The 25,749-nt window shown below is 48.5% G+C and overlaps 1 protein-coding gene across 3 annotated transcripts in view; it reads left to right on the plus strand.

Moving 5' to 3' along the window:
• LOC138488688 (uncharacterized) overlaps nt 1–25,749 on the plus strand; it is a 1,693,320-nt gene that overhangs the window by 1,322,070 nt on the left and 345,501 nt on the right. For all 3 annotated transcript variants that reach the window (XM_069615913.1, XM_069615915.1, XM_069615914.1), the window contains one exon: nt 25,622–25,732. In XM_069615913.1, the coding sequence (XP_069472014.1) occupies nt 25,622–25,732 (111 nt within the window). The remainder of the gene's footprint in view (nt 1–25,621; nt 25,733–25,749) is intronic.

The raw sequence follows: 25,749 nt of genomic DNA on the forward strand, positions 1-25,749 counted from the left end.
ACATACACAACATTACGGAAAGATATGCCGACATATTCCAGGGCGTAGGCAAGTTAAAAGGCGACCCAATACGTCTTCACATTGACAAATCAGTAAGGCCAACGGCCTTGAAGCACCGGCGGATCCCTTTTCACCTGAGGGCTCAGGTTGAACAGGAACTACAAACCTTGGTCGATATGGACATAATCGAGAGAGTTGAGGGGCCTACTCCCAGGGTGTCCCCGATTGTGGTGGCCGCAAAGCCCAAACAACCCAAACAAGCATTTGCGTGGACATGAGGCTGCCCAATATGGCTATCAAGCGTGACCGATACATAACACCAACGCTTGACGATATCGTAGGGGAACTTCAGGGTGCCAAGGTATTTTCCAAGCTTGACCTCCGCTCAGGATATCATCAGCTGGAGCTGCATCATGAATCCCGCTACATAACCACATTTACGATGCATGAGGGCCCATACCAATGCAAGAGGCTACGTTTTGGTATCTCGTTGGCTGCGGAAGTCTTACAGAATGTGATCCGAGGGGCACAAGCAGGCCTGAAAGGTGTTACAAACTTGAGTGATGACATTCTCGTGTTGGCATCCACAGAGGCAGAACACATTAGAAGGCTGGACAAGACCCTCGAGAGGATCCGAGACCTGGGCCTGACGCTTCACAAAGGGAAGTGCGAGTTCTTCCGAAATAGAATAGAATTCTTGGGGTTCGTTTTCCATGCTGGCGTCATTTCCCCAGACCCCGAGAAGATAAGAGACATCAAAGAGGCGGCCCCTCCAGAAACCCCTTCAGACATTCAAAGCTTTCTGGGGATGGTCAACTATTGTGGGCGGTTTATCTGGGACATTGCCTCGCAATCTGAACCACTGAGGGCCCTCACAAGAAATGACGCCATGTGGGAATGGTCGAAGCGGGAACAGAAAGCATTCAACACCATTAAGGCGGCCCTTACCGGGGAAGAAACCATGGCATAGTTTGATCCCAAAAAGGAGTCGGAACTGGTAGTTGATGCCAGCCCAGTAGGGCTAGAAGTGGTGTTGCTGCAGCCAGACACACACAGCCAGATGCTCCCGATAGCATACGCCAGCAATGCCCTGAAGGACACAGATAAGAGGTACTCGCAGATAGAGAGAGAGGCGCTCGCCATCCTGTGGGGCTGCAAGCATTTCCGCTTGTACATAATGGGCAGACCAGTATCGGTCATCACTGACCACAAACCGCTGATTCCAATCATGGCGGGTGGGTCCTCCAAACCTCCCCCGAGAATCGAGAGGTGGATGCTGTCGCTGATCGAATACGGGGATAAACTCCACTACAGGCCAGGCACGAACAATCCGGCAGTCTATTTGTCCCGCCATCCAGAATCTGGCCGGACGCAGGAGGGACCGGGTGAAGACGACTGTGCAGAGGTAATCCGGCAAGTAGTAGAAGCCACTATGCCCATAGCGCTGACTGTACCGGAGCTGGTGGAGGCGTCCCAAGCTGACAAGGTTTTCCAGCTCATCAGATCCACAATGGCCAGGGGAGACTGGAAGGGAGTGCTAGCAAACAACACCCGAAGGGGCAGTCCAGCCCAAATTGCTATGTTGCATCCCTTCTGCATGAGGCCACAAACAACTACAGATGTTTCAGCCTCATCAACAGTGAGGTGTAGCTAGTGTTGCGTTAGGCGGGTGCACTGGAGGCCAAAACCAAGAGGGTTGGTAGGCTAAATGGAGTGCAGATGGGCAGCAGTTGGAGTCACAGGGGCAACTTTTGGGGTATTTCTTCAGGGTTGCTTTTGTCCCTGCCAAATGGTTGGACCGCCAACCAATCACAGCATTTGTTGATGTGGTCACAGGGACCAGCAAGGAGATAGGAGACCTGAGCTCATATTGCCCGCTTTGCTATTTCCTGGCTGGCATTTTTGAGGGACTGTGTTAGCCCAGGGCATGGATTAATTTCTGCTCAAAGTCAATTGATCACTCACTTTGTGCGAACGCCCATCACAGTGGTGTGGAGGCCCAGTGTCCGATGATTGGTGGGCTCTGGTGGGTGCATATGGGCAGCAAGGTGCAGGAGTCTCCTGATTCAGAAGGGATGTGACCTAGCAGTTCGGGCTGGACTACTCCTTTGGGGGTGGGACCAAGCCTGATTTGCATATGGTCTTTTCCCTTTTGTAATGGCTTGGCAGGTGAAAACTGATGGTCTGGAGAATTGCCCAGAGCAATGCCAGAGGTTAAGATTTATTCTAAATCATCCAGCCATCACCTCTTTTGTTTTGCTAATGTCACCCGAGTGGGACAGGGTATGCCCAGACGTGGGTCCCCTGCCTGCTGGGCCTAGAGACCCAAGCTACAGCTCACTGATGACCCCCAACAAGGTTGAAACATGTCTGGGGATGCTTGTGGTCTTGTGCGGAAGGGATGTGACCTAGCAGTTCGGGCTGGACTACCCCTTCAAGGGTGGGTCCAAGCCTGATTTGCACATGATCTTTTCTATTTTGTAATGGCTTGGCAGGCGAAGAACGATGGTCTGGATGGTTGCCCAGAGCAATGCCAGAGGTTAAGATTTATTTAAACCTTCCAGCCGTCACCTCTTTTGCTTTGCTATTGCCACCAGGGTGTTCTCCATGGTGTCCAGACTATAAGACTTTTTATGCAGCAAGGGCACACCTTCAGGTAGTCTCTTATTGCTCTCTCTGGATGAGATGATTCTTATCCATTGGCCCAAAAGGATACACATGCTTCCTTTCCACTCTGACCTGTTTTTTGAATGATGTGCTTCAAAGCTAATTAGTTCTTCTTCCACCGAGCATTCTCTCTCAATGGTGATTAACCACATAGCTTTGTGTGGATGATAGCTGTTGTATCAATGTGTATTCCCATACCTCCTTCTTGGGAACTAAGCCAAGGAGCTAGAACCTAAAGTGTTACATGTTTATTGAACCGCAGCCAATGGGGAGACTCTCTAATGCTACTGACTGCACAATAATTCTGCCATAATGATTGTCTGGTTCACAATGTACTTTTTACTGTTGTTTATTGGTTTATTTAACTTGTTTTTGTTCCGCGCCTCTTTTTAGTGACATGTGTTGCCTGATACTGGCCTGCTGGGGTATAATGTGTGAGTGTTTGGCCTGATTGTTAACAGGTGATAGGCTACTGACACAACTAAGGTTCCCTCTGAGAAAGTAGGGGAAACCTGCAATTATTGTCAGAGACAGATCATACATACATAGGATTCTGTGAAAGCAAAGGTGTCTCCACCTGAGGTGAGTGGGCACATCGCAATACTCCCTTCTGAAATCCAACAGTGTTACCTGGATTCAACCTATTCAGCACGCGGCATTCTTGAGCCTGGGACAAACCAAGTGAAACAAAACAATAGGAGGCGTTTTCTCGGTTGCTCCAAGAGGATGTCTTACTGTCTATTAAAGTTATAGATAATTATGAACACTTCAAAAATAGTGTGAAAATAGGCAGGATACTATGAGTACAGTTAAAAACTAGAACATTTTTCACAGGATAGTCCCTCATCAAAATCTTCCTGTGAGGCAGAGCAGCCTTCTAAATAACTCTCAGTTCAACTGCTCGGTTTTCCTCACGGAGCCAGTGAATGGTGGGATGCCTATCAACAGTGTTAGAAAAACAATATTCTGGTTCTCTTTTTATTAAAAAACAAATAAACAGCATCCGGCGAGCTGCAGTCTGCCGTTACCAAGAAACTTTAAAACGATGAAATAGAAATGATGGCATTTTTCCGTTGAGTCCAATGCTGTGGATCAGCCGAAGATTACTTTTTCCTGTTTAGGTCCCTAGACCAATCTGCCTCTCATCACTTCCGGGGGTCACACATCAGCCGGATATGTGCAGCTGTTGGTCTGGAGCCCACGTGATACGTCTTGTGTAGAATACCTGGGCCGAGTTTTTATTGACGAAAACGTTATTTTATTTAAAAAAGAGTAAGGCAAAATACGAAAAAATGAGTGCGTGAAAAGGAAAATAGAACAGCAACTAGAAGTAGATAACATTCTAACATGGCCGCCGTTATGATAGTGCTGTTGGCTGATTGAGAATGCAGAGATCAAAGCTTTACCTGAGGCCAATGTACATTGAGTTATGCTGACGCGGGTAATAATACTGCATGCTCTCTACGCGCCCAGCAACCATACGGTGTGTGAGGCGCCCTGTATAAAATGCTCCATAGTTTATATTTCTAAATCCTTCCAACTCTGCAGCAGAAAAAAGTTCAGGCCGAAATTAATGCATTTTTATTGAATTTCCACCTTGAGTTCCCATCCTTACCCCCTTTTTAAATGTGAGTACAATGGTGTGCTCCCATTTTTATACAAGTAGCACTTACTAAGCGAAACCACCGAACTATGGACAAAGACCCCAAGGGCCTCATTACAAGGTTGGCAGTATAGGAACAAAATGGTGGTTGTTCCATTGCTGCCACTTTTCCCACACTGCCAAATAATCTTTTTGGTGGTTTTAATGTTGGCGGAATTACTGTGTCCACTCATTTTCGGAGGAAAGGTGGCCTCCACTTTAGCGCCAAAAATCACAGATTTACCACACGGTAATACTGCCAGCAGTAAATCTACAAAATCCCCTCATGCAGTCATATGGACTCAGAAAATGGGAAATTACCACTGCTTGTAAATCCCGTGGTAACTCCATGGGACCAAGTGGCAGCAACCGTAACTGAGTTTGGCAGTATTTCGGCGGATTTACCACCAAACTCGTAATGAGGCTATATAGTGTGTACCTTGAAAAGGTGCCAACCTTAAAAGCAGCGCAGCCCCAAAGTCTGCGTAGACCGCGTGCAGTGAATAAAGAGTCAGGTGGTGGTTATCCTGATCCGACATGACAAATTGGTCCTCCCAGAGTGACTGCAAAGTAATCAGACTATGACAAATGGTTCACTTACAGCAATTTGTTTTCATTTTACTGAAAATTTCCGCAGTCCTAACAATTGGACGTCTCAGGAAGGGTTGGGGGCGAGGGGGCGAACGGGGCTGTCGGGCAGAGGATAGGGAGGCAACAACCAGCCCCTTTTAATGAAATTCAAGCATCGTATAAAAAAATTATATTAACTGCAGCAGCAAATGTGGTAGGGAGCAAGGCTTCACGTTACTCTGCCTGCCTCTTTCGGCTGATGACCTTTCCCAGTTAATAAAAGAAAAAAGTGTCTGGCAATATATTAGTCACTCATGCAATCTTGCCTTTGCATGGGATAACCCCTGCTTTGCCGCAGCCTGGGTTGCCATTCTAATGATGGAAGACAGCGTGGCAGATCACTAGGCCCAGGTACAGGTGTAATTTATGCCAAAATAACTTACACCAATTCACTAAGAGCGTTTACACCTTTTTTAATGTGAGGCTAAGAAGTTTATAAATTGGAGTATCTTCTTTCTCGGCACTTACGCAGAGGATCTTTCTCTGTGTAGGTTTGCTGTAACTTACCCGAAAAGGGTGTGGTTTCAGGTGGTGAGAGCCAGCTTTTGTGGGTGTGCATGGGGTCTGTGTGGATGCTCATGACAGACACACCCTGAATGTGTAAGTTTGCTGGAATTCACTAACTAAACCTTTCCACAGATTCAAAAAGCTCACGTGCCATATGTTTAACCTTCAAAATCATGCCGCACGTGTGTTGCTTGAAGTGCACAAGTTCAAATTTGAGGGTGGATGTAAGATGGATGGATAGAGAAAGTGTGTAAGTGTATGGGAAAAATGTTTGTTTGTGTGAGAAAAAAGAAATTAGCATTTTAGTCCTGTATTTTGTATTCCACGGTCAATTCCAATGGTGTAACTTCTGCCTAGGGAAGTTAGACAGGCTATTTTGTGGTGTAAGTGTGTTTTCTTAGTGAACCAGGTGCAATCTGTGCTGAATTTTGTACACATTCCACCTGATTGTGGTGCCTATTTTAGTGAATGCCAGATTACACTTTACTTAGCAAAAAATAATAGGGTGTAAATTACACAAAACAATGGTAGTTAGTAAATTGACCCAATACATAGATGGGGCTGATTAACTAACTATACTTTTCTTCGTGTAAATTGCATCAAATGTGTAGCAAATCAGTCCCATACATACAGATGAGAAGGCGAGCATATTTCAGGTGGAAGCCGGCTTTGAATGAAACAAAGGAGAGGGCTTGGAACTGGAGGGACTTTGGGCCTTATTACAAGTTTGGCAGTTCGGATAAAAGTGGCAGTAATTCTGTTAGCAACATTTTTCCCCATACTGCCAAAGTACAATTTTGTTGGATTTACTGCTGGTGGAATTAGAGTTCAGTAAATCTGCAGATTTTAGGAGGAAAAGTGGCGGATTGTCTTCCAGCTTGTTGCTGGAGGAAAATCCTGCACTTTACCTCCACCTCCAAATATTGGCAGATTTACTGCACAGTAATTCTTCTTGTGGTAAATCTACCAGAAATCCCCATGGGGTCCTAGGGACTACAAAAAAGGGGAATTACGCTGCCCTACCCCCACTTGTAATCCTGTGATAACCCCACGGGAGTAAGTGGTGGTTATAGTAACCCATTTTGGTGGTAATTCAGCAGAATTACTGCCAAACTGGGTATGTGGCCCATTGTCTCTCTACCCACCAATGTGCTAACGTCCACCTCTGAGGGGCTTCTGCAGCAGACATCCCCCATTAGGCTAGCTTTGCTATCTCATGAACATCAAATAATGGATGGACGATTGTCCTCTAAAAACTCCATCCTTCAAAGAGAAATAATCTATTAATTGTCCCTTTTACATGTATGTCTAAAGTCCTGGACTGGGTTTCAGTCCTCGCCTCTAATTCTAATCCTCTTAAACTGGTTGACTCTCCCAAATCCTTTGTCTTTCTCCTTGATTCCTCTTTGAACTTCAAGGCCCACAAAGTCCAGACTGCTTCTCTAACATCAATCTTGCTTTGACTTATTAAACCATGTAATGTTTTTTCTGACTTTGACAGAGTTGCAGAACACATGGTACTGCCCCACGTTGATCATGGAGATGCCCGACTGATGGGCCTGTCACAAAAATGTTTATGTCCCCCGAAAATACCCTTAACATCTGTTTTACAGATTCTCCACTGGCATCCCCTGCCCATCACATATCGATTTTAAAGCCTGTTGCCTTATGTTCAGAGCTGTCCACCTCAACCGGTCCCATTTCTGGGGAAGAAGCTTGAAAGCTGTGCAGTACTCAACCTTTATTCCTTGAAATGTATCTGACCAAAAAGGGTACTGCATGGTCCCAAGAATGCCACTCCTTTGACCCACTTACCTGGAATGTCCTCCCAGCCGAGCTGCGCCTTTCCTCTTCCATAAATACATTCTGGAATTGTCTCCCAGACAAGCTGTGCCTCTCCTCTTCCATAATGATATTCTGATGCACTTTGCATAACTATTTCAGCAGTGCTTTGGCCTTAATTTACTTCTGTTTAATCTGTGCCTGGATGTGCTTTTTCTGTACTGTGATTGGTTAATGTGATCAAATTATGTTTTCATATTTTATATCAATAGGAAACGCTCCACTGCCTTTTGGCCTGGCTCATGCTGTATTAAGTATTACAAATAAATAAGTAAATAGAGGGGTAACAGGGCCTGAACACTCGCATCAGAGAAAGGCAGAGAGAATACTGTGGGAGTGATGCTGGGAGGTAGGTCTAAACCAGAGGTATGCAACATATGGCTCGCCAGATGTTTTGGACTACAACTCCATGGCCCCTCACCATGGACTGTACTGGCTAGGACTGATGGGAGTTGTGGTCCAAAACATCTGGCGAACCAAAGGTTGAAGACCTCTGCAGCGATCCACGTGCAGGTGAGATAGGTCTAATTCATAGGGTCTTCCATTCTGCCCCAGGAGAGCAACGCACTTCATTCCACCTAATTTTAATCTGCTTGACATCATGGGATAATTCAAATAATCCTTTTTGCTACAAAGCTTTTGTACACATTTTGTCCCATCTGATTGGGCAAAAGGAGAAGCAGTGAAAACCATCACTGGTCAATATGTCCTGTGGTTCTTGACAGGTTTCCCCTAATTTTCTATGCATGGATGTGAAACAGACACGTCTCAGAACCCCACTAAGGCCAGTGAAGTGCAGGCACTAAGATCACTTAGAAGGTTTATTGTCCACTATATAATCGATTTGTAACTTGCAGGTCAACGTTTTAATCACGGTAATACCTCTCCCGACTCTAACACAGGGGTCAGCAATGTGTGGCTCTTCATGGGCTTGGGACTTCTGACTCTCATTATCCCTCTCCATTAATTGTGCTTGCTAAGGCTGATGGGAGTTGCAGTCCAAAACATCTGGAGAGCCAAAGGTCAAGACACTGACTCTACTACAATCAGTACTATTGGGTTGTTTCGTGATAGTATATAAAGAACCAACAGAGAACTGAATGTGCCCACTGATATTATTTAGTCAAGACATCAACCTCTCCTTACTAAACTTCAGACATCGGAGCCATATATCCACCCAGCGACCCTGGGACATACAGAACGCAGGAGGCTGCTCTGGTGGCAGCTGCTTAGGCTGTTCCCAGTGACCGTGCTGCTGTGGATGGACCAGCAGCTCTCGAAAGAACATCAAACTCACAAGCTACATGTGAATATGCATTTTTCTTCATGAGTTATGTGCCACGTCCATGTTTCTAGGCTGAGGTTCGGAAGTGAGTGCCAGTGCCGGACACTGTTTAGTCGCTGCTCGTGGTCCACTTCTAGTCGTTGGCAGGAGAATATGTAGAATAGTGATGCAGGTTTGTTTGAACTATCTAGCCCACTTTTGCCGACTTCTTTCGCCGATTTTCTTTTCCACTTTTTTTTTACCGGCAAAATGCATATGGTAAATTGGATTACGGTATAAATGTCAGTGGGGGGTAGTGGTCAGTACGGGGGGTGACCCCTGCACCTAGCCTCAAAAATTGCAAAAATCGGTTAACAAAGAAGTCAGCGAGAGTGTAGGTCTGCGGAAAAAAAAACATGAATGGTTCATAGAACCGTTTTAACTGCTCCAGGCTTTGAGGTTGCCAAGATGCCTGCAGTCAAGTGCTCTCGAAAGTGTTGGGTACCTCTGCCAAGGAGCCGAAACGGCCACTGACAAGGAAACTCCCTATGCCACTGGCTCATGAGACCCCATAACAAAGAGGGTCCTGACCATAAACAAGAAAAACACCCTTTATGAGCACATTGTCACATCCCCATGGGCACTATTCACCTATGCAACCTCAATCTAGCAGCACTTGAGCAAAGTAACAAAGGCGAGCATTTTAACAGGATCTGAAATGGCCTCACCCAATGCAGCTAATGTACATTAACCACAGGCTGCTGGGTCCCTTCTCCAGTTTTACTTAAATTAATGCAGTTTTGGCGATTAAAAGCTATGCACCTTAAAACTATTTGCATGAAATGCCAGCCATCAAGTGTGGTCATACATGTGTTTGTGAACACATGATAAAATGCCAACAAAGGAAGAGAATTCTTCTGAAGAGAGCATGTCTATTTGAGCTTTGTGCCATATGTTTTTTGACGGCCTATCAGAAGAAGACGTGAGGATAGAGTATGGTAGAAACAGGATATGGCTGGCTCCTTCTTTTGTGTGTTCATCTACTTGCCTACCTTTCATCCATCTTCCTCTCCCCACCCATTCCTCTGATCCTTCCTTCTATTTCCACACCTCGCTCCATTCCTTTTCCCATTCACCATTTTTTAACTACATCCTTGTTTCTCTTTTTTTCTGCTTCTGTATACAACAATTTCTCCTCTATGGAAGAATGCCTTCTGATGCAGTCCGCAAGGCTGTGGTGCAAGACAGTGGCATTGCCATCTATGAGATATGGTGCAAGGTGGTGGTACTGCCATCTATAAGATGCTTACAAGATCATATGCACATCTGCCTCCATCTTCAATTTCTAAACACAGAGGACCTTATTTTTCAATCTCAGAAAATTGCCAAAGAGGACCTGTTACAGGCAATTTTCGTCATTGGTATTGCAAAGAGTAAAAGGGAGATGTAAAACGCGGGCAAAATCTCCTTTTCGCCCTCCTTTTGAACTTCGCAGTGCACATGGAGTAAACACTGCCACCTGCCATTAATGCATGGCAGGCAGCGTTTACAATGTTTTATGAAGCAGACAGATTCCGTAAGACTCCACAGCATTTAGTCCAGCATAAAACTGTCTTGCTGGCGTAAATTCCTATGGAGAGGATGCGGATGACGGAAACAGATGTTCCATTCCATGCCCGCTTTCCGATATGCAAACTAATGAAAATATGGCATGGAGTACAGAATCTACACCATGAGGATCATGATTTCCAGTCTGGTGGATGCCATTGGAGGTACCAAATATATGGCTTTGCAAGCCACCTTCATGCATCAATCTCAAGCCCGGGCAATCAGCTGTGTGTAGTAAGCAAGCTTAGAATAGTGTTTTTTACTATAATCAGGAGGAGGTTGACAGTGTCATCAAGGGAGAGGAGGAGTGTAATCAGGAGGAGGTCACAGGTGATATCAGGAAGCAGGTAAAAGGGAGTGCTGAGGACAAGCTCAGAGGAGGAGTTAAGATGGAGAGTGGATTGCAGTAGATATCCTGAGGGAAGTGAGAATGGCCAATCTCACCCATAGAATAAAGGGCGTGAGTGGGTAGAAGTGGTGGCACAAGAACCTGGGAAAGCATGAGGCAGGAATAGTAGAACGAGAATAGGAATAAATCGAGAGATAACAGAAGGATTCGCTTTTGCATACACATTTTGAGACCTGCTGGGGACTAGAGCTAGAATCCTGAGAGAGAGAGAGGTGGGTTGATTAGCCAGCCCCACCCTATAGAGAAACTGAGGTGGCCAGACTCCTGGTGGTAGCTCTCGGCCGCAACGTGGCACTACCCAGCTCAAAACCCACGAGAAGCCGTCTTCCCTGAGTTCAGGAGAAGACGATGTCTCGAGTAGTGCCCAAAACAGATGTCACTGAAAGGATTACAAAACAGATACTGTGGTAACAGATACACTTATGTTGATTTCACAAATATATTTAATCGGGTTCTCAACCGCCAACATGTGTTTCGACCACACTGGTCGTCCTCAAGGCCTGAAATCTTGATAAAGTGATATGATAATCATGGATATGTGCCATCATTCAAATGGACTAGCACGTAATAACATCTTCGAAATGATGTCGCAGTTCATCAGATTAAATAGCGCATCCAATGGCGTAGTATGGAGGGATACATCCTATTTTTGAAAGTACACAAATTCCATGGATAATACAGTCTGCTCGTAGATTACGAAGATCTGGGGGTCGTGCCTCAAACGGTGTATTCCCTTGTCAAACGGTCAACAGGGATAAGTCCCACAAAAAATATATTTGTGAAATCAACATAAGTGTATCTGTTACCACAGTATCTGTTTTCTAATCCTTTCATTGACATCTGTTTTGGACAGTGCGCAAGTTACCATACTTCCAACCCAATTGGATCTTTTTACTAAACAAGAGTTGTGTTTGGGTGGGCCCTGTGGAAGTGTAAACGCAGCAGGCCATTAACTCAGTTATTTCATAGGTGGATAACATAGCGCACAGGTGCATTTGTCAAACCCTTTACCCTTAATCACATGTGACGTCTGGAGTAGGTGTGGACAAGCCTTTATGTGCTCGAGGCAAGTTCTAGTTAAAACCTTTGAGGGAAAGTTTCAAATCAGCTGAAGTCATTACGGCTGCCATAGAGGTGGCTCGTGCGTCAAATCGAGTCAAATGGGTAAATGTTCGGTTCGGCTTGAATCGGTTCCATCCAAGTCGAGTCATCGGTAGCTAAGTGCTCAAATTGGGTTAAAACACTTTTAAAATCCTTGTGGATTTTAAGAAAGGATGGGGAACCTTTACAAAACCTTTTTGGTGCAAGTGATAAGATTTCCAAAAAAAGCTTCCACCCTAAACTCAAAGGGCATCTGAATGTGTGCATCAGAGATCTGCACATTCAGATCCCCCTTTTCACACCCTTTGCACATTTGTGTCATTAAAGGGGTGGTTCTGCTGCGCATTTCAAAGTGCACCCAAAATCCCAACTCAAAATGCTATTTGAAATGCAAAGAGAATAGTTACATTCCCCGGTGTCTATTTGGGATAGTCCCTAAGGGATGTGCAATGTGTGACAGGGTCATTGCTGACCCTGTCATACATATTCTTGTGCATGGAACAGACTTGGTATGAACCGCTGCTGTCCCAACTGCATATTATCCCTCAAAATAGATAGAATTTCTTTTTTTTTCTTTTAACATTTACAATGACGAGCCCAAATGATGGGCCATGTGCTGCCAGTAACCGTGTGAGTGCTGGGATCCTGCCATATATTCCTTTCAGCAGCACAATCCTCACACTAATGTATGCAAGGAGAATGTCCAGTGCATCACAGTCTCTGACAGTCTTTATAGAGCGCTTTGGTACTTTCACTACATTTCTCACTTTATATAACTTCAGACCCAGGTATTTTAGTTGTACCTCCAGCATCCCTCTTCCACTTGGCCATGACCTCATACATCTTCTTGTTCCTTCATGGGTTTTCCACAGACTTCCAACATTAGTGGCTTCTCACAGCATCCTCTCCAGATGTTAGTCACATCTCTCCAGCTATCACTGGATCTCATGGTTAAGTTTCAGCTTCCCTTAGTCCCGTGGAGAAGCTGCCTCGTGCATGCACTACCAACTTCCTGCTGCTGCATCAAGTTCTCAGTATGCTATTAACAACCTGGGCTGCCTGGGGTAATCTGCTAGCTGGTTCGAGCTCAGCCAAAGTCAGAACAGCTCCTTCTAACAGCACTCTAACGACCATCGCTCACCCACACACCTGCAGGTACTTCCTCTGCGTTAATGACGAGAAGCAGTTGTATACATCACTTACAGAACACACCCCCTTACCTCCACCATATTGGAAAAGGAGCAAGAAAGCACTGTGTATGACACCTAGTATCATTCCAACACTGCATCGAAGATATGAAACACGTTATGCACTTAGACAACTGTACTGAATGTACCCTCGAACTGATGTGCTAGAAGGAGGTCTGCAGACACCACATGGACAAAATCATGGTCTCCTCACACATGGTGCAAGATCAGTAAACATGGCATATTCATAACGCTCCAGACGAAGATAACAATGTGCCTTCACTCCTTTTAAAGTTCTGAGGAAGAGAACATTCAGCAAGGTCAACTACAAAGAAGAGGTCTTAGCCTAGGGCCTAACTGATGAGAGATGGTAGGCTAATTGGCAAATGGGGCAGTTGTCTGACGTTTTTCCACGCACTTGGGTTTCGTTTTGCTTACATACTGCTAATGAGCCGAATGTCCAAGGTTGGAAGAGAGTGCCAACCAGTCATGAAGGCCTGTTTGATTATGGACTATACATTGTGTAGAAGCCAATCTGCTGCTGTTATTCTACTATTATCTGTATTATAGAAAGTTAGAGGTTGTTCCAGGTAGGCCTACTCGGTAAGGGGCAGCCATTTCATGGGTAGTATAGCTCAGTGGTACTGCGCTCATCTTGGAAGCAAGACGAGGCAGAGCAACGAAGGTTTAAATCCCCGGTCTGCGTTTAGAAACCTCTTCGGTATTAAGCGTGTTATAAAAAAACAATTATAATTATAATTTTAGTAAAACATTGTGACTAACACTTAAATAAGTTATAGGTATATATTTTCCTTTAACCTACCCCTCAGCCCAATTGTTGTTTTACTATTTGCCACGTAGCATGACCACATATCTGAGGTATATTGAGATATAAAGCCTTTGTGTATCTGAAATGTGTTCGAGAGTGTGTGAGCTGCGATTTGTTATGCTTGCCAGATTTGCCTACTTTATTGAATTGGTAATAAAGTAGTATTTGTCATATTCTTTCAGTATGTCTGGTTTTATTTGGCCTGAATTCAGTTATTGTTGTAATCCCGTCCAGCACTTGGTACGCTCCAGATGCTAATGCATATTGCCTCTTCCATGTCTCCACAACGTCTCCCTCTCTGCTGTGTCGCCTCACCTTTTTATAGTTCCCATGTCTTCACCACATTGATGGGGTAACCCAGGGGCTCCTCTTACTGGTCTCATTGATCTACATGTCTTTGGGTCCTCCTCATTACCCAACATTCTCAGTCTCTGACCACTAGTCACATGGCCTATGGAGTGAAGTTTGTAAAAGCTTAAGCTGCCATCTTAGATTTCATTGTCATCACTCTCTGGAGCTGTTTAGTTAGAGGTCATTGTTCTCTTTTCTCATGGTATATCAAGGGTAACGGTCTGTTTTTCTTCTTCTCCAGGGCTCACATGTAACATATAAGTCCCACTGGCGTAATGGGGGACCCTGCAGCCCCTGCGGTGCAGTGGGCCCCCATGCTGGCCATGCCGTGTGGTGGCCCAGTGGCAGTGGAGAGGCCCCTCTCAGCAGGGCTTGCAGGGGGCCCACCACATTTTGTATTGCACCATTGATAAATCCCCATTTATTTGTATTTGTGATGCCAGATGGGGACACTTTAACCCACCATATTAACCCCTTAAGTGCTAAGGACCAGTATGCTCATCCTATTTGCATAGAATTTTATAGAGCTCAGCATTTTATTATCGCCATATGCAAACAAGTTTTTTAAACATATCATTTCCATGGTCTTATTTTGTAAATTTGCATGCCATTAAAGCAAATTGTAACTGTGTGGACAATGCATTTTTTCTATAAACGTTCAGTGTTCTCCCAAGATGCTTTGCACTGGCGCAAATTATTTGTGACATCAATGACGACCCTATCCTTAACTTAATGAACCTTATTGATGTAAATACCTGTAATTGGTGGATATCTCGTCATTTCTGTGGAAGACAGATTCTGAATTTTTGCATTATAATCCAGGATACAGATTATCATAAATGATGAATCATTATTTAAATGCATACAACAGTGAACCCTAAATCATCCAAAAAGATTTGTATGAGAGTCGTATGTTCATGTTGCCATGACGCCCTGGCGCACACGGCAAACACAAATGCAATCACTGTTATAAGCGCCACCGGTCCAAATAAGATGCTTTCATCACGAGCAGCTGAGATGATAACAAAACACCTTCATGCTAAACACCTTCATTACTAAAGAAAAGATCCTACCATATCTGGACACTCTTACTAACACCCTCTCAGACACCCCAGACCCAGCAGTATTGGCGGACATCTACAAATCCACTATCAGTACAGCCCTAGACATCATCGCCCCTCTCCAAAAGAAGAAAAAATCCAAATATATCGAACATTCCAACACTTGGTTCTCATCAGAACTAAAAGAACTACGCACTAAAAAACGTAAAGCACTGTACTCTTGGCAAACCTCTCCTAGCGCCTCCTCACTATCGTCTTACAAATCACTGGCCACCCACTATAATAAAAGCCATCATTACAGCTAGGTCCACTTCCTATAACGACAGAATCTCCAATGCCAGCTGAGAATCTAAAGAGCTCTTCGCCATATTCAAGGAACTATCCACACCTGCCACCAAGTCTCAAGAGATCATTAAAGACCAAGCCTGGTGCAACACCATACAGTCGGCCCTCCTCAACAAAATTGAGCTTCTCCAGAACAAAATTCTAGTCCACCACAAAAACCTCACTCAGCACCTCCTATCAACCGCCCACGCGGAAATAGTGGCTGACGTCAAAGAAAAAAAAACATCACGCCATTCAAATTTAGAGAAGTCTCTGAACTAGAGATAATAGAAATTGTAAACAAAATCAAGCCTTCTAACTGCAAAGGCGATGCCTGCCCCACAAAACTAATCAAAGACTGCGTAGAAACATTAGCACTGTTTCTTAAATCGTTCATCAATGCCTCCTTCAATGCTAATTCAGTTCCAGACAGCCTAAAAGAAGCGTGGGTGCACCCACTTCTCAAAAAACCTGCCCTAGATCCCGAAAACGCTAACAATTATAGACCCATCACCACCGTACCCCTCCTCCTCAAGATCTTGGATAAGGTTGCCTACATGCAAATACAGCAATACCTGGTAGAAAACCAAATCCTAGGGAAAAGACAATCGGGCTTCCGCCCAGGACAGGCGACCGAGTCTGCCCTACTCGATCTTAAAATACAATTCAATGACATCATGGATAAAGGTAAACCAGCACTCCTGCTCCTGCTGGACCTGTCCGCTGCCTTTGATCTGGTCAACCATGCCATCCTAGGCACACAACTCAAAAACAAAGCCCACTTCTCTCCGCAAGCCATCTCATGGGTCACTTCCTTCCTCGAAGGTCGACTCATGAAAGTCTTCTCAGACTCCGCCTGCGCCACCCCCACCACCATCCACTGTGGTGTGCCACAAGGCTCCTGCACTGCCCCCACACTATACAATATCTTCACCCTCCCACTTTTCAATGACCTAGATCGTCACGACATAGTCTACACCAACTATGCCGACGATACTCAAGTTCTGATCCCCCTCACAGGCATCTATGAACAAGACGCTGCGGCACTAACCAAGATCTATACAGCCATCCAAACCTGGATGGCAGCCAATGGCCTATGTCTAAATGGAGACAAAACAGAGATCCTCATAGTTGGCACTAAAGATACCCTAAACAAACTCCCACCACAATACAAAACCTTCAAAATCGATAACTCCACCATCACAGTCTCATCGGCTGTAAAAACCCTAGGGGTATACCTTGATTCAACACTATCCATGTCACGGCAGGTAAATGCCATAGCGTCATCCGCTGCACTCACCACCAAGATAATTAACGTGGTGAAACCTTTCCTCTCAACAAAAAATTGCCTATCATAGCCAGAGCCACAGTAGGTACCGAGCTGGACTACTGCAAGGCCCTCTTCCTGGGCACTTCGACAAAAAACATTTAAAAAATGCAAGTCATTCAGAACAACGCCTTAAGAGCAGCCCTGAGCATTCCGAAAATGGAACACATCTCCCATGCCAGAAAAGAGGCCCACTGGTTACCTATAAAAGAACGTATCCTTTTCAAATCCATGGCCATTACTCACAGATGCCTTTCCGCTGACGCCCCATCCTATCTAGCCGAAAGGATCACCCACTTCGCGTCCTCCAGACCCACCAGATCACACCTGGGTAACCAGACCTATGTACCCACTTTCAAAAGAAGCAAAGCTAGCAGTTCCAGATTCCAGCACCTAGCTCCAAAAAACTGGAACACCCTTCCTACGGTACTCAGGAACGGAAAATCATACCAAGCCTTCCGCAAATTGCTAAAAACCACCCTCTTCAACTAACCCTCTCCTCATAGTGATTATATGTGACATCTGTATATAACAAAGCGCACACTGGTTCTTGTGACAACTGTATGTATCAACCACACGTGCATCTATTGTATGTAACACGTCAAACCACCTACCTGTCGTAAATTATGTCTCTGGAAATGACATGTACTAAGTGAGAATACTTGACCAGTGCCACAATGCTCTTGGGCAGATGTGCGCTATACAAATCCAAATAAATAAATAAAATAAATGCTGGTGAGTTAGCCCCATTGTCATGACATAGTTACCTAGGCAGCGTTGGGATTAGCATACTTGCATGCCTATTGGTGATATATACATAAGAATACATAGGAATCCACAGATGATAGCAAATATAGAGAGGAAATGCACCCTTCTCAGTGACACAAATGCAATATAAGATCAGAGAGATCCCGATGAGGAACCGTTTGTAATCAGACGACCTTTGTATGTATGTGCAGATGGGACAAGACAAGCCGGGATTTTGAGTAAATATTAGAAGGATAAAGGGGAGCAAGCTTTTGCCAGCTTCTGCTATCTGTACGTACCCTGCGTTGGGGTTAAGAACCATTACTCAGAGTAAACCAAGCATGTAGGCACACTCTGGTGTGGGAGGAGTGTTTTCTGTGCTCTTGTATATCTTTTGAGGTGGTGCCGAGAGCGACCCTGTCACAGGGTCACGTGTGGACCAAACCTCGGCTAGGAAATATACATCCTGGTTTTTGATTAATGAAAAACAATAAAACAGGAATTTATTTGAATTGAATGTGATGGGAGATGGACCTGAGGTAGTTGGCCAGCACCTTTGTAGGCCACAGAAACCGGTCGACCTTTCAAAATCAGGACTAGGACCATAACAAGAGCCTAGCTTGATATTTTTGTTACATTTAGAGCAGTGCCCAGCATGGCAGGCTTTTGATGATATAGAGCCTCATTACACGGTAGGCGGTAACCATGGCGATTTTACCGTGTCCGCCTTGGTGGATGGCGGAATTACCGCCCTACTCCAAGGTGAGCAGGGGCGGTAATTCCCCATTCACCAAGGCACTTCCCCATTCCCATTTTTGCCCCCATAGGGCATAATGGGAATGGGGAAGGCGCTAATTACGTTAACGCAAATTGCGGAACCGTAATCAGCTCCAAGGTCCCCATGCGGCACCCTACATTAACGGCTGGTAAAACCAGCCGTTAAGGTCGGGTCCCGCAAAGGGAACTCGTAATAAGGCAGTAAGGGTTTACCGGTAGCGGGGCCCTTACCGGTACCGGTAAACCCTTACCACCTAACGTGTAATGAGGCCCATAGACTGCTAAAATACTGCTGCACAGATCTAATCCACGTCTTTGCAGCTTGTTTTTAAGTAATCTCTTTTAGATTGAGACCCCATAGGTCCAAGAAGATTAAATCAGAGACTTGCAGACCATGGTAGCTTCCCCTTTTTAGTTAAGTGTGTTAGGTATTTATGTTACTTGTTGCTTGACAAATACAAAGAAATCTAAAACAACTTGGTAATAGCTAATAGGGACTGTTTAGATGTGTGTACTGTTCCTTTTGTTTGGTCATTCTTTGCCCCTCTAATCCTCTCCAGTTGTAGAATCGATTGTATGAAGTCCAGTGTGTGATACAACTTTTTTTGAATCAGTTAAGGTGCTCTGGGTCTCATTACGACCCTGGCGGTACAGTATGGACGATGCCGTATAGCACCGGCACCGTCCATACCGTACCGCTGTATTCTGAGTTTTCCTCATGGGTCCCCGACAGCCCACTGTGCGGCACCCATGCGGGAAACACATGGATGCACCGGCATCGTTATGAACGGTGCCAGTGCATTCATGCTCCTCAGCCCACTCTGCCCTATGGGGCAGTATGGGGATGAGGAGCCTGGCATTACTGCCACCCGTGAATGGACAATTCTCCAGCATGGGGTCTGGCATGGATTCACATGCTCATGAATATTCCCCGTCGTCAGGCTGGGAATCCTCGGTAAAGAAAAAACCAGTATCAGTTTCGTTTCTGATCTGTCTTTCGTAGTAATAACCAATCACTGGTCTCTGCGTCATACTGACCACAGCCAATGACTGCCCTCTACCTAAGCACCGCCTCTGGCAGCCATCTTCAGATTTTTACCGCACGTTCATGTGTTGGGATCCTCGTGCTATTGCTCTCGAGCGTTAGTGCTATTTTTTCGCGCTTTTTACAAAAAACTTCGATTCTTTCGGTCAAAAGAGCCTCAAGCTCCACCGATTCTACATCCGATCAACGGGGACCCGTGTCGGATTCATCTGTGCCCCTCAAGGGTGAAGATTTCGTCGAGCTACACTTCGGAGGACTCCAAAAGCTTCTCAGGCCCGGTCTCGGAGATGGCCCAGGAGAAGGGTAGCTCGACGCCCGGAAAGCTGTTCAGGGTCTGCCCTGGATGCCAGCTGCAGAACGTCTTCAAGGAGGACGAACACTCTTTCTGCCTTTACTGCCTTCATGAGGACAAGACGCACGTGGAGAAGGACTGTGCGTTTTGCGGCAACATGTCGGAACGGACCATGAAGGACCGCCATCAACGTCTCGCCAACTGGCTGGAGGGTAAGAGCCCGTCTGGCGGGAAGAAGAAGAAATCCGAGCGGTCTTCTAAGACCTTTGAGGGCGCCCCGGCGACGGGGGCCCAACATAAGGCCAAGCACCGCGAGTCCGCTGGCACCGGGAGCGCCGAACGGTCGGGCTCTACGGGCGCCAGGCAGGGCGCACCCTCCCCGGCACCATCAACCACGAGCCAACGCTCTGGGTCGGGTAAGAGGAAGGCCGAGCACCCGGCGAAGCTCCTGGAGAGGCCCCGGTCGAGCTCTAAGGCAGAGGAGGAGCGTGGCAGTGCCCCCTCCCTCAAGGATAAGGCGGTGAGCGCACCTAAGGTGGTGAAGGCCTTGATCCATCCGACCAAGCCCTCTATCGAAACGGTCGCGGCGGCCCTGGCTCAGCCTGTGGTGGCTGCACCAGTGGTGGCGACCTCAGGGCCCAGAATCTCCCTGCCTCCTCGGAGGGAGTCTTCCTTTGTGCCCATCGATAGGACCCCCGTGAAACCCCCCGTGGGGAAGAAGAAGGGGGGGCAGGGCGTCGTCGTAGAGTCGGCCTCAACCTCAGAAGAGGAGCTGATCGAGGTCTTAAGCCACGGCCTAGGCGTGGAAGAAGGCCAGCCCGTCGGAATGGACCCCGACGCAGGTGACGACGACGACATCGTCGAGGATACCGACGGGGCCCCTGCTCGCCCGTCGGATTCCCCTCTGCCAGCGCCGCAAGACAACTCGGCGGCCATTTTGTTGGCCATACAGTCCTTATGCTCCGAGATAAGGACGAGGCTACCGTTACCGACGGAGGAACCTCTCCCGTCGGGGGATCCAGAACCGGGACCTTCTGGTGTTCCCCCTACCAAGAAAAGAAGGATCCATCCACCACCTCCTTTTCAACCGTCGCGCCCCTTCCAGCCCTCCTCCCCGTCCACCCGAGGGGATGATACGGGGACGGACACGGCAGCGACGGGTACGGACGACGAGGCATACGACGAGGATTTTCCGTCGTCGCCTCCCACCAGGGCCTCTCCGCCCGACGAGATCGGATCTTTCCACTCCATGATCTCCAGGGCTTCCGAGCTTTTCCAACTCTGCCCTGAGGAGAAGAAAAAGGAAGGCTTCCTTTATCAGCGGCGCGAGGCCAAGAGGAAGACGGTCCTCGCAGTGCCTCTGTTGGACGACATTTGGGATGAGGGCCTTTCCCTCCTCAAGAACCCTTCCACGACGCCAGCTAGAAGAGACCGGTACGAGAAAAAGTACCGGGTCCCGGACACGGCCCCCCTATGCCTCCGGGCGCAGCCTACCCCGGACTCCGTCGTCTCCGCGGCAGCCAGGAAGAAAGCGGGGGGGGGTGCGGCCTCCACATCGACTTCCCCGCCGGACGGCGAGGGAAAGAAATTGGATACTATGGGGCGTAGAGTCATCTCGTCGGCAGCGACGACGATTAAAGCGGCCAACGCCTTGGCTATCGTGGCCCGCTACGACAGGGAGCTCTGGTACAAGATGGCTCCCCTGCTGGATTTTCTGCCGGACGACAAGAGGGCGGAGGCCCTTGAGATCCTGCAGGAAGGTGAGGTGGCCTCGGACCACGCCATCACCGTGGCGACGGACATCGCCGACACTGGGTTCCGCCAGCTGGGCAACGGCGTTTGCCTTCGACGTCGTGGATGGCTCAAAGCTACGGACTTCCGGCAGGACGTCCAGACCAGAGTCCTGGACATGCCCTTCGACGGGAACAACCTGTTTGGGAAGACAGTGGACGATTCCCTTCAGGCCATCAAGGCGGATACGGAGACGGCCCGGGCCCTTGGAGTCCTGCAACGACGGACGCCCTTTCGGAGCGGCGGAGGCAAGGGCGCCTCCAAAGGTTCCGGCGGCGGTTTCGCTTCCTACCGTCAAGCGGCCCGCTCGTCGTCGCAAGAGGCCTACAGAGGACGAGGCAAGTCTAGCGGACCCCGCCGTCGTCGCCAAGGAGGTCAGGGCGGCAAGGCCGCGTCCAAGCAGGATTGAACCGGCCGTGGGGTCGGGCCCCCACCGAAGCACCCCGGTGGGAGGCCGGCTGGCGGGCTTCGTCAGCGTGTGGGAGTCCATCTCCACCGACCGTTGGGTGCTGGACGCCCTGGCCCGGGGCCACGCGCTCGAGTTTCAAAGAAGGTGCCCGCGCGTCCCCCCCGTGGCCAGGAAAGAACTTCACGTCCCTCAACTTCTCCTGGAGGTAAAGGCGATGCTCAGAAAGGGCGCCATCGAACTCGTCCCAAAGAGGCTTCGGGGCTCCGGAGTCTACTCGAGATACTTCCTCGTGAAGAAGAAGACGGGAGGATGGCGCCCCATCCTAGACCTGCGACGTCTGAGCAAAGCCCTTCCCTTCGGACTACGGTCGGCACCCAGGGTATTCACCAAGTGCCTTGCACCGGTGGCGGCGCAGCTGCGCCGCGAGGGGATTCACGTCTACCCCTACCTGGACGACTGGCTCATCCGCGCCAAGACGAGGGAGCTCGCCGTGGTCCACACGGCAAGGACCGTCCAACTCCTCACGGACCTGGGATTCTCCGTGTACTACGCCAAATCCCACCTGGTGCCCGCGCAAGTCGCACTGTTTCTGGGAGCGAGGCTCGACACAGTGTCCCTTCTGGCCTCCCCGTCGGAGGAGAGGACCAGGACCATCTTGGGCAAGGTGCAACGGATGTTGGTGGCCGACGCGGCCAAAGTGAGGTCCATCAAGTCCCTCCTCGGGATGATGTCTTCCTGCATCTACCTCATTCCCATGTGCAGGCTCCGGATGCGCCCGTTGCAAGAATTCCTGGATGCGCGCTGGATCCAGACGACGGGCAGCTTCGAGGAAAGGATCAAGCTCGACGAGAGTTTCCGACGAGCGATACGGTGGTGGGGCACCCGCGCGCATCTGACGGCGGGCATGGACTTGCAGACCCCAGCCCACCAGGAGACTGTGACCACGGATGCCTCCCTGGAAGGGTGGGGAGCGCACACCGAAAATCTGCACGCAAGGGGACTCTGGCTCCCGACGGAGAAGTCCCTACATATCAACGTCCTGGAGCTCCGTGCAGTGTTTTGGGCCCTCAGGTCCTTCCTTCCGTCCCTCAAGGGCAAGGTGGTGAGGATCTTCACCGACAACACCACCACCATATTTTACATCAGGAAACAGGGCGGAACCAGGTCCCCGGCGCTGTCCAAGGAGGCGCAGGACCTGTGGCATTGGGCCGTCGCCCAAGGGATTTTTCTGGTGCCGTTTCATCTGGCAGGGATAAAAAACACCATCGCCGACTCACTCAGCAGGGAGCTGCGCTCGTGCCACGAGTGGGAGCTACGGCAGGATCTGGTGGATCGCCTCTTCCGACGGTGGGGCACACCCCAGATCGACCTGTTCGCGACGGCGACGAACACCAAGTGCCGGAGGTTCGCCAGCAGGTTTCCCCAGACGAGGAGCATGGGCGATGCTTTCTCGTTCCCCTGGGAGGGCCTGTTCCTCTACGCGTTCCCTCCCTTGCCTCTGCTAATCCGGCTCATCAACCAGCTCAAGAGGTCACGGTGCAGGATGATCCTCATCGCACCTGCGTGGCCGAGGCAGATATGGTTCCCGGACCTTCTGGACTTGTCAGCGTCCCCGCCGATCAAGCTGCCGGCGGACGCGGATCTACTCTCCAGGGAAGGAGGCGCCATCCTCCACCAGGACCCGAAGTCGCTGAACTTGCAGGCCTGGCTCCTGCAGCGCTAGAGTTTGGAGGATCCGACATACCGGCCGATTGCAGAGAGGTTCTTGCAAAGGCCAGGGCGTCCTCGACTCTTAAATGCTACGGACACAAGTGGAAGAGGTTCTCTGTCTGGTGCCACGCACAGAAGATTAACCCTCTACGGATTACGGCTCCCCAAGTACTGCCGTACCTGCTGACGCTGGCCAAAGCTGGTCTGGCACACGCGTCCATCAAGATTCATCTTGCTGCGATCTCCCGATACACCAGAACCACGGGCCGGACGTCCTTGTGGTCTCATCGTCTGGTGAAAGAGTTCATGAAGGGACTGTTCAGATCGTTCCCGCCGGTGAAGGCTCCGGCCCCGGCGTGGGAGCTCAACGTGGTGCTGACCAAGCTCATGGGACCTCCGTTCGAGCCTCTGCACTCGGCCCCGTTGAAGTTTCTATCGTGGAAAACAGCTTTTCTTGTGGCCATCACCTCCGCACGACGAGTGGGAGAGATCCAGGCCCTTTCCTGCAAGGCCCCGTACTTGACTTTCCACGACACGAGGGTAGTGCTCAGGACGCACCCCTCCTTCATGCCCAAGGTACCGTCGGACTTCCATCTCAACGAACCCTTGGTGTTACCTGTGTTTTTCCCGTCGCCTTCGTCGCCGGCTGAGAGGACTTTGCACTCGCTGGATGTAGCTAGAGCGCTGAAGTTCTACGTGGACAGCACGAAGGGTTTTCGGAAGACGTCACAACTCTTTGTGAACTTTGGACCTGTCAATCAGGGGAAGGCTCTCTCGAAGGCTTCCATCTCCAGATGGCTCTCCGGCTGTATCATGTGCTGTCACCGGTTGGCAAACCGACCGCTGCCTGGCCGTCCGAGAGCCCATTCCACCAGAGCGATCGCAGCTACCACGGCGTTCCTATCTGGTGTGCCCCTGCTGGACATATGCAGGGCTGCTACGTGGAGGTCGACGCACACCTTCACGAAACTCTACTGCGTCGACCGGGATTCCAGGGAGGAGTCCAGGGTCGGCCAAGCAGTGCTGCGCAACCTGTTCGCCTGAGGTGAGCCTGGTGAGGAGGTAAGATGCTTAATGTTGAGTTTATGTGATGCTTAATGTTGAGCCTTTGCCACCTCCCGTGGTTGTGCATGTGTGTACTGCTATGTATTCTTTATTCATGAGCATGTGAATCCATGCCAGACCCCATGCTGGAGAAGGAACAAGTTACTTACCTGTAACTGTTGTTCTCCAGCATGGGTCTGGCATGGATTCACATGCGAACCCTCCCGCCTACCCCTCTGCGGCTCTTCACTTGGTCATACTGCCACTTCACGTGCTTCCAAATCTGAAGATGGCTGCCAGAGGCGGTGCTTAGGTAGAGGGCAGTCATTGGCTGTGGTCAGTATGACGCAGAGACCAGTGATTGGTTATTACTACGAAAGACAGATCAGAAACGAAACTGATACTGGTTTTTTCTTTACCGAGGATTCCCAGCCTGACGACGGGGAATATTCATGAGCATGTGAATCCATGCCAGACCCATGCTGGAGAACAACAGTTACAGGTAAGTAACTTGTTCCTTACAGGCCCATTCAACTCGTAATGGGCTGGTAAGTGCCCATTCGTGGGTGGGGGTTCCGGATGCGTGTTCGGCAGTAGCCATGCCTGTAATGCAGGCACAGCTACCGCCAAAATCATAATGAGGCCCACTGTCTTGTGTGATATATACCGTTTGTTAACGGCAGACACCTGGAGAATAATGAATGGTGACGCCCTTTTGGTGTTTTTGTATTTCATTACTTAAATGGTCAGCGGAGCTGCTTACCTGCTCTGTAATACAACGGTTTTATTCCTTCAACCATTACGTTGGATGTGCGTCCATTTTCCTTTCATGGCTCCATTCATCCAGCCTGTAGATTTGTTTCTTTCTGCTATTCTGCTTGCTTGCCTGCCAAATGCCTTGTAGTCCTGTTTTCCTGGTTTCTTGATTCTGATTGTCCAGTTTGTTCCTTAGCCTCCAGTTGTAGCATGATGCCACAGATCTTGTTAGTAGAGGGGTCTGGGAATGGTCTCTCATGCCGTTTGATGTTGGCAATCAGTTTCCTTTCTTCTCTCCTAGTTGACATGTCACTGCTACACCCCGAAGAAAGTCACCCTATTACTCTCTGAGGAGGACATAGAGACCACGCGCCGGGAGAGGGAAGATCTGCAGTATCAGATGGAGACGCTGGTAAGTGCTTACCCAAC

The sequence above is a fragment of the Ambystoma mexicanum genome, chromosome 9, assembly GCF_040938575.1.
Source record: "Ambystoma mexicanum isolate Mex_15411 chromosome 9, UKY_AmexF1_1, whole genome shotgun sequence".
Classification (NCBI taxonomy): domain Eukaryota; kingdom Metazoa; phylum Chordata; class Amphibia; order Caudata; family Ambystomatidae; genus Ambystoma; species Ambystoma mexicanum.